Source organism: Lycorma delicatula, chromosome 8 (assembly GCF_047948215.1).
Source record: "Lycorma delicatula isolate Av1 chromosome 8, ASM4794821v1, whole genome shotgun sequence".
NCBI lineage: Eukaryota > Metazoa > Arthropoda > Insecta > Hemiptera > Fulgoridae > Lycorma > Lycorma delicatula.
In genome coordinates, this window is record NC_134462.1 from 101,044,833 (window position 1) to 101,055,375 (window position 10,543).

Genomic DNA, 10,543 nt, shown 5'->3' on the forward strand with positions numbered 1-10,543 from the left:
TTTTTATGAAGCTACGGAAAACTATAATATATATTTGACAGAATGTATTGCAGTATGTAGTAATGGTTCAACAGTGATAACAGGAAAGTACAGTGGATTTCTGAAAAAATTAAAAGTTCATTTTATACCAAGGATGGAATGGATGCACGGCTTTCTTCACAGGCATGCTCTTGCCACAAAAAAATTCCAGAAAATCTCAAAAAATTCTTTGTAAAGCTGTAAAAATGGTTATTTTTATTAGACGTCCATCATTACAGAATAGGCTGTTTGCTAATCTATGCTATGAAATGGGTGAAAAGAAAAAAATATTTTTTCCATACAGAAGTCAGATGGTTATTGTAGGGGAAAGTGTTAACCTAATTATTGGAATTGTAAGATGAATTAATAATATTTTTCCTGGATAAACAAACGGCATTCTCAATGTTTTTACAGAATAATAAGTTGCTGTTGGCTTACTTAGCTGATGTATTTTAGCATTTAAACACTAAAATGAGTTTACTAGGATGGGATAAAAACATTTTATTAATGAAAAAGTTCACGCTTTCATTAAGAAGTTTGATGTATGGATTAATTGCCTTCAAAGCAAATATTTTGATATGTTTATTGTTTACACTCACTTCCGATTATATTGAGAAAAATTTGGATGAAGAAAGCACTATTATTCACCTCAGTTTGGATAGGATGAAGGTACATTTGCGTGGGCTAAAATTTCAGTTGGCAGAGTATTTTTTCCTGGAAGATAAAAATGATTTTTCGAAGAGATGGGTACTGAATCCATTTAGTGAAAATATTGTTGCTGCTGCTAAATTACTAGTTGAACCTTATGACCAGCTCATCGAAATATCTGCTGATAAAAAATTACCACTGTACAGATGTGCAGTGGTAATCAGAACTTTTTTTAGAACTTTTTATCAGAACTTTTTATCAAATGTGAAGACTGATATGTAGATGTGAAGCTTCACATCTGAAGATTAGTCTTCACATTTGAAGATTTAGGTACATTTTGGCTTGCTCGTCAATCTGAATTTGGTAATTTAGTGACAGAAGCATAGAAAATATTAATTCCTTCTACCATGTCTTACCATGTCTTACCATGTCTTAAAAAACATGGGAGTTTTTGTCTATTGTTGCGCTAAAACCTAAGTATAAGAATCATCTTTTTATCACTTGAAAACAATTTGGATTTGTGTGTTTCTAACATAGATCCATGTACAGAGAAACCTTTAAATGAAAAACAAATGCAACCATCTCATTAATTTATTTTCTTTACATGTGAACTTATAAATGTAATTAGAATGTTTATAATACGCAATTTTTTTCTCATAAAATGATTTCATTATGGTTTAGGTGTAAAGTTGTAGGCTAATTTCATTACCCCCCTTTCACTGAGACCCCCATGAGGGTTACGACTCCCAAGTTGAGAAATGCTGGTCTAGGTGATAAAGATGATTATAAAATGTCTTTATTTTATGATTGATTTAGAATATTTTAATATTCTGGTTATGATTACAGCTACTTCGTTATAACATTCTTTTGTAAAGTAATTAAATAAAATATTAAAGTTTTGTAATATTTTTCTTTTATAAAGAATCCTTTGCACTGTGACTAGAATTCATTCCCTTAGGTGAAACTTACATCCTTCAAAATTAAATTGTTGTTTATCTTATATACAGTAGCATGTAAATTAATCCCTACACAGATGTATTTAATAAAAAGTAACTTTATTTAGAAAACAATCACGCCTGTACAATTTGTGAATATCTAGTTATTAATATGTCCTTCTTTAATATTAATCACTCCATGTACAAGATTCGGCATCGATTCAACAAGTGTACTACAAATTTCTTCATCATGAAATCATAATGATAATATTGCTTTAATAAGGTCAATTTTTGTGATACAATTCATTTTTGAGAATTGTTTTTGACTACTGCCCAAAGATTTCCAATTGGGCTTAAGTCAAGAGAGTTGCCTGGCCACGGGAGCCCTTTTATGTTTCATTCTTCTAAACATTTTTCCATTTTTCTGGCATTGTGGGGTGGCACCAGATCTTGTTGGAACACTCCATTGCCTTGTTGGAACACTCTGATGCCTTGTAGGAATTTGTTTTAAAATTTTGCCATAACCCTTTCCTTCAGAATCTTGATATATCAATTTCTTTTTAACACTCTATTTACTGGAAGTAATGAACGAGGGCCTTAAAACATGAAACAGCCCAAAAAAATTTTTTTCTGGAATGTATAACTGATTGCCGGTGATGTATTTTCATCTAGTGTTTTCCTAATGTATGGAAGCTTTTGCCCCTGAACATAAATGTGACTCGTGGAAAACATAACATTTTTCCTTTCCAGTCTTCTTTGGTCCAGTTAGTTGCTTTGGCCCACAAGAGCATTTTTGCACATTGCTGGTGTTAAAAGCTGCCTTTTAGTTGGCTGAATAGGTTTCTGTCCAGCTGCAAGAAGTCGGCGGCGAACAGTTGTACGTGTAAATATGTTCCACTGGCTGCTAATTTTCGATTTAAGTCCAAAGCAGATAATTCTGGAGCAAGTATACTTTTTCATTTATAATCTGTGTTAGAGTAGTTTGTCTTCTACAGTCGCATTTTCCTTTCGTTTTGAAGTGAAGGGACCAGTTTTTTAAATTGTTTAAAATTCACTGTCCCTAGTCCAACACCACCCAAAAGGTATTTGTCATTGTGTCTTACTGGTATGCTCAGAAAGAGAAATAATTTTTAAATGCATTCTTGGAGTTATGTCCATTATTATATCTTCAAGATATGCAGAACAAAAAATACAAAAATATGACTTTGTAATAAAAAATGAGATAAACTTTAACAAAAGACTATTTATAACCTGAAAATTGCTAAATAACCAAAGAACAATAACCTTACATTACACAGATAACTTAAAGAAAGGGTGTGGTCATAACACACAGACATTGTGTGGTCACAACATAGAAAATTTCCTGTGTTTGGATTAATTTACTTCATTAAGTATAATTTTTTAAAAAAGTTTCCAATTAACTTTTTTTTTTTTTAAACAGAGGGTGTCCAGTGTTCAAAAAATCAAATAAAATTTTGATTTGGTATTGAACAAAGGAAGTGAAGGGATAAAAATACTGTGAAAGTGATCTTAATTGTTATTTGATTGATAACCCGGGGCAACGTGTTTTGTTACTTATAAAAAAATTTGATTTGATGATTTTAATACATAGTTTCTGGTCAAGTCATGGTTTGTAGGAAAATTATATTCATTTAAGAAATTATAAATTGAAATTTTTTTTGTTAAAAAAGCCATTCTACATACCATATTCCATAGCTAATCAGTATTTTGTTTCACATGAATGAAATATCTTTTTTTGGTAAGACCAGCTTACAGTCAGAGTAGAATAAAGCTTAAAATTATTATTTTTCAGGTAGAGGCACCCGAGGATTATGTTAAAACAATGGATTCCATCATCTGTCTTCCAGATTTAAATCCACTAGAAATGAAACTGGATGATGGATTAAAAAAAATGGTAAACATGTGTAAAAAATAATAAATAAACCAACCACCAGTAATGATTTATAAATACATGATAAATTTATAATGTAATAATAATATCAATAATAATAATAATAATAATAATAATAAATACATTTTTGTACATAAAGAATAAGTAAATATTAATTTTATTTAAAAAGATATGATTTGAGTCTAACAATGATTTTTTTAGTAGTTGTATTAGTTAATGTTTTTTTTGTCATACAGACACACAGACAAACATACTTTCACCAAATATTTGTTAATACTTATTTACAGTTATTATAACAACAATAATATAATAGATAACAGTAGGTAATTTTTTCACTAGTTGTAAATTTTGACATACTCCCATGCATGCATGTGTACACACACACACACACACACACACACACACACACATACAAAAATTAACTTGTTAATATCACCCTGGATATACTATATAAATATAATTTAGTTTAATAGAAACACAGAAGAATTTATTGTTTAAGAAACAGAAAAATTAGTTTTAAGAAATCTTACATTATTATTTTTTTAATATAAGTAGAAATGAGTTGACCTATTTAATTTTTTTTTAATACAAAAATATTGTTTATAGAAGAAAAAATAATTAAATAGATATTTATAATTAAATTGCTGATATGGTTTATTTATTATACATTATAATATTCAATTATGTGCGAGTATACTGTATTTATGATTATTTTACAACCATGTTGTATAAATTTTCTTTAATAAAAAATCTTTATTATGCACATTGTATTACATTATTTGTATATAACCTGGAAATAATTTATTTAAAAAGTAAAATAATTTTATATCTACTTTATTATTACAGTATATTATTTATTCCACCTTTTTTAAGATGTAAATCAAACATTTTGTTACCTTGTCATACTAAAGTGTAGTTTATGTCTAATGCAGTTAGTGCAAGTTACTTACTGAAATGTAAATTAATTCTTCATTATCTATAGGTTGTGTTGTCATTTGATTTTTATTTTATTGAATCTGTGGATATTTGTAGTTTAGTAGAAAATCAGACTGAATTTTTTTAAGATGATTGTATATTCTGTTAAAAAGTATTTAACCTTAAACAAAAATCATTCAAAAATGTTAAAAAGTGCACTTTTCAAAAAAAAAAATTTAATAAGATTTAAACTTTCAGAGGGTTTTTATTACAGTTACAGAGGTTTTTTTTTATTACCATCTGAAATCTACTCCCATATTCTCATGTAGAATGGTAAAAGTTGTGTGAATTGTGCAAATATTTTTAAGCAGATTGAACAGTTCAGAAGTAACTGAATAAGTTGCTGATAACTTCTGTGAGGAATGACTGATTGAGGTTTTAACTCTGCTATTGAATCTATACTGATGAACTTATTCAGGGAGACTAAGTAAGTTTAAAAAAAAATAATTGCTGAAAATTGTAATATGAGCATTGATATGGGGCATTCGATTTGTAATAACAAACATGCAGTACTATGGTGGATTTCAATATTACTGATAATCATCAAGATATCAGACTTCACATTATTTGAATTTGAAAAATGGTATTTGATTGAATTAAATGAATTTTTAAATAGTGATTTGAAATAAGATAATCAATCGATCATTATGAACTTAAATGCAATTAGCAAGGAGAATTGAAGGTATCTTTGTTTTCTTGAGAGGAAAAAATTCAAGATCCAGCCATCAGACTGTAAAGTGATTCTAAAACTTTTTTTGGAATGCTAAATGTTCATAATTTTTTTTTTGGAAGATTATATATCACTAATAGTATTAGAGATATGCTAGAAAATCATGAAACCTTCGATGCTGAGAAAAAAGATGAAATTTACAGAGAAATTATGTTGGTTTTTTTGTAGGCTAATTTTTTATCTGCATATTTTACAACCAATGTTTGAAATTACTGAAAAATTAGACTGGATGTTCTGGTACAGTCACTTTTATAAAATGAGTGCACCAGAATCTCACCTCATGAAACTGCTTTTTGTTGGGCTCTTTAAAAGTGCAGGCATAAAAAAATATCACAGCGATGAGAGAAGTGTATATTTATGCTGGCAGTTATATTGAGAAATAGGCAACTTATGTTTATTAAATAAACTATATTAAAAAAGTAATCTGTCTCTTTACTTATATAATGGCCCTTATAAGGCCATTATATAAGTAAAGAGACATTATATAAGTAAGAGAGATAATAAGAACTGGATTATTTTTAGAACTTATATGTAAAAATACATTAAAAATTGTGTTAAAACATTTAAAATGAATATATAGTATAATTATTATATACTACTGTTCATTTCAAAAAAATTCATATACGGACAGTTCTTATTATTTCTTGTTTTTAAACAAGTTAAGGTTTCTGGTCTTAATAAGAGGAAGTAAATTGTAAATGAAGAATCAGATGTAAATAAATAATTCGTAAAAAATATGATTGAAACTCACTGGAATATAGAATAATTTAGCAAAGAAGATGTAAAATAATATAAACAACAGAAATTTTGATGAACAAGATAAGTGCACTATTGTAAATAGTATTTATAATGGATTAAAAATATATTTATGATACTAAGATGTAGAGTAATTAATGATCTTAATGTTAGAATTTGTGGAAATTGTACAAAAAAAAATGTACTATGGTATCAATCTGCCTGAAATGCTCGTATAATGCACACAACATAACATAAAAGCAAACATAAAACTAACAACTGTAAGCAATCCTGTGTGAAGTGTCTAAACTGCATATACAGGAATATTGTGAAACAGAAAAATAGATACAAATCATACAATCATAGATACAATCATGTTGTAGATGCTGAATATTGTGACTGGTTGAAATATGAACTGAATGATTGAACTGATCGACTGACCGTCCAGCGAGCTAGGTTTTCCAACTAACCAAACTCCTAGGTTTCATCAAAGCAAGCAGCATTTTATCTGATTTGAAACAATAAGTAACTAATTCTCAACAGCATTCTAAATATAATATTGTTGATTAAATATTTTTTATTTATAAAAAAATAAGTTGGCTATTAAAAAAGCATTGCGAGTGAAGCTACATCTACATTGTGGGCGAAGTCGCAATAGGGTATGCTAGTCATGACATAAATAAAAAATATTTGTAACAATAATGAAAACATATATATCTATCAAAATAAAAATATAAAAAAACCATTTAATTGCTGAAAATTTTAACATTGATATTACCATGAATGAATAATATGAACCAAGAAATTTTTGATAACGTTCTTGAAGGCATTATAAAAAAAATATATAATACCTTTCTTGAAGGTATGTTAAGATAATAATTAGATCTTCAAATGGTTCTGCAACATAAGGATCTTGCATGGATAATTTCTTTAAATAAAAGTGCAATCATTTTTTTTTGCAATTTCTTTTCAAAATATGCCTACCCATTCACTGATAATTACCCACTTTTTATATCAGTTAAAAGAGAAATGTTATTATAAATAAGAAATCTTCTATTAACCCTGAAAGAAAAGATAAGTACGTCATTTATAAAAATAGGAGAATAGAAAATCTTGAAGTAGTAGGTGATAAAAACTAAAGCTACTAGAATACAACAATAGAAGTATTTTTATGAAATCTACAGGTTCCTTAAAAATTAATGAGATAATCTGGAAAAAGAAAAGTATAGCTGGTGGAGTTTGATATAAGTGTAAACATTTAAAAAACTGTATCAGTTGAACATACTTTCAACTATGTGTAGAAAAATTTACTTGGTCCTGCTTCAAAAGTGACAGAAGTTAAATCAATATTCAAATCTGGAGAAATATTTTTTATCACAAACTACAGACCAACATCATTAATATCCAGTATAGCAAAAATATTGAAAAATATTATTCATAAAGGGATTTTCAATTTTATCTATGAATGTAGTTTTATTAAAAACAAGGATGGATTTGTTAAAAACAAGAGCACAAAGGATACTCTAAGTTATAAAAGTTACTTGTCAAATAGAAAACAAATAACAAAAATATAAAATATTAACAGCTCTGAAGATGAATTAATTATTGGTGTTCTACAGAATGCTGTACTTAGGTCTGTTTTTTCTTACTATAGTTAATGATATTAGATTATTTTTACTTGATGATGTTGCTACATAACCTTGAAGCTTGTGCGTGGGATATGGAAATGGAATATTTTCGTGTATGAAAAATATCATGCTTGACCAGGATTTGGACCTGGGACCTCCGGATGAAAGGCCAAGATGCTATCATTCGTGTCATGGAGGCCGGCAACAGTGAATTGTGATTCGTCTGATAGTGAAATTACTATCGTATTTTATGCAGATGATACTGCAGTTTTGAGTTCTGGTAAAACATGAGAATTTGCTACACTAAATATGAATAAAAAATTTAACTAAATACATGAAGGTTATGAGTAAATCAGTAATCCTTAAATATTGACAAAACTGTCTATATGACTTTTGGAATATATAAAGATAGTGTGCCTGCCAGAATTGACATTTATATTAACAAGTTATTCGTAAGAAAGTCGAATCATATAAACAGTTTGGATAGATTTTAACATGAAACGAGACATACATATTGAATACATTATTAAGAAAACAAAATATTTACTTTACGTATTTGCATAGTTATACAGAATATTGTCTTGACAATCAATGTTAAAAATTTACTATATCTTTTTGACAGCATAGTGACATCTGGTATTATTGCACTGGTATTATTGGTGGGGCTTAAAATAGCATAAAAAATATTTTACAAAGTCTTCAAAATAGATTATTGAAAATTATTAAGAAAAAAAAAATGAGTTTCCACTATCATTAAATATTATGCAAACTTTTCAATTAGAACCACTTTAATTTCACTATAATGAAGTGAAAAATCAATATGTGCTATCAAGTAGTGGAATAAGAAATAAGAATATTGTTCTTCCAACAGTAAACAGAGCAGTATATTATATAATAAATTTATAATATATAATAAATCCCCAAATAACCTAAAAACTTTAGACATTAGCACAAATATCAATGGGTGCAAAATTAAGAACTGGATTAAAACTATGTAGATTTGCTATATGAATTATGAATTTTTCTACACGAATATCTTTATAAGTTTCAATGCACTAAGATTAGTTTTTGTAAGAATTTTTAACACTATTTTTATATTGTATTTTCTAGTCCTACATATAGCTAACATGTTTACCTCTATAAAAAATATTAAATTGTCCTTGAAATATGTATAATTTATAACTGGAAGTAAGAAATAAAAAAAATAGATACTATTAGTGATTCCACGCATATATTGGGCATTAATTTATATGAAGATTACATCTGAAAATCATTGAATTTACTTTTAGTAAGCAAAATGAACTATTATTATAAAATGATTATGAAGCTATTTTATTTTTATTCAGTCATGGGTCATATTCAAACTATTATGGGAAAGTAATGGAGTTAAAGTTAAAAAAATCATTACATAGTTGGTTAATGTATGAAAATCTAAATATATCTAATCTTTTAATAATTCTTAGAAAAAGAAAGCTAAGAAAATTATGTAAGACTATTTCTTATCAAATTAATAAAGAATTTAAACTTTAAATAATAATAAAAAAATTCAATTAAGCAATTATGTACACAGAATTGGGTAAACAGGTATGTCATTACTTTCAGAATGCTGTAACTCTTCAAAATTGTTATTTTTCTTTGTATCTCATATAACAAAACTGTATAGCTTGAACTCAAAAAGAGAGTAAAACAAAACTGTGCATAAAAGTGAGATTAAATGACTGCAGAAAATAAAGAAGAAATTTCAAGTACTGAATTGTCATTTTAATAAGTATAGTGAAATTGTAGATTTATGTCATTACATTAAATATGCCAATTTCATTCAAACCTTGCAGCAGTATCAAAGTTAGCTGTGAACCTCTACTTGGCCAAAAGTTTTGGTGGATTACATAAATAATTTTCTTAATATTTAAACTGTTAATTTTCCGCCAAAATTTTTGTCATCCTTATTAGTATGAACAAACTAATACATCATATCATTATAGCATTGATTTGATAAAACTATTATAAATAAACGTACAGGGAACTGTGTATTTCTACAGCAGCCTATATGCAAGCTGCTATGTGATCAGGCTGTTGTGTAATCATAATGAGGAAACTGATTTATAATAAAAAATATTCTTGTACTATTCATGATTATGTTATAAAAAGAATAAGAACAAATATCCCTGTAATGAAGACAAGGAAAAATATTTATATCTAATAAAGGTGAATATTAACTTTTTAATTCTGAGTTAATTTACCAAATAGATCCATCAGAATCGTTCATTTAACAGACAAGATGGTCAATTTTTCAATTTTTAGAGAAATCTCCTTTCACTGTTTTGTTTGAAAAACTCAGTTGAATACAATGTGATATAATTCATTTTTAATGAACTATTATTAGTGAAGTACAAAAAAAATACAGTATACCTATGAATAAAATAAGGTGTAACATATAAGTTAATGTTAACACCCTTAGTGTTTTTTAAGTTAAGTTAAATTACTAATAAATTAACAAAAACAAAACTTAAGACTATTTTCAACTTAATGTTTTTTTAGTTATAAACTTTTAAACAAAAAACAATTAATTTGATTAAATTATTTTATAGAATGTTCTTTATATTCGATTACTTCAATACGGTGGTAATTTTTTGTACAGAAGGTTATTCTTGAATCTGTGATGGTATAATTTGATCGATGCAGTGGTACATTCCTTAATTTATATATATTATAATTCTGTTAGTGCAATTTTAATGACTAGATGATAATTTTTAACATAGTCAAGATTACAATGATAAATTTATTAAAAAAATAATTTTTAAATTATCCAAGCATTTGATAAATGTTATTTTTTTTATTCTTCTATAAAAATCCATTAAATTAATGTATAATGAATCCATTCATTTAATATTTAATTTTATATCTAATGAAATATATGTGTTATTATTTCAAAAGTAGATCAACTCATCTACAGTAGAGAATA

The 10,543-nt window shown here is 27.0% G+C and overlaps 1 protein-coding gene across 3 annotated transcripts in view; it reads left to right on the forward strand.

Moving 5' to 3' along the window:
* LOC142328596 (uncharacterized) overlaps positions 1-4,276 on the forward strand; it is a 50,144-nt gene extending 45,868 nt beyond the window's left edge. For all 3 annotated transcript variants that reach the window (XM_075372382.1, XM_075372383.1, XM_075372384.1), the window contains one exon: positions 3,415-4,276. In XM_075372382.1, the coding sequence (XP_075228497.1) occupies positions 3,415-3,537 (123 nt within the window). In that variant the 3' untranslated portion in view covers positions 3,538-4,276. The remainder of the gene's footprint in view (positions 1-3,414) is intronic.
* Positions 4,277-10,543: the final 6,267 nt, after the last annotated feature.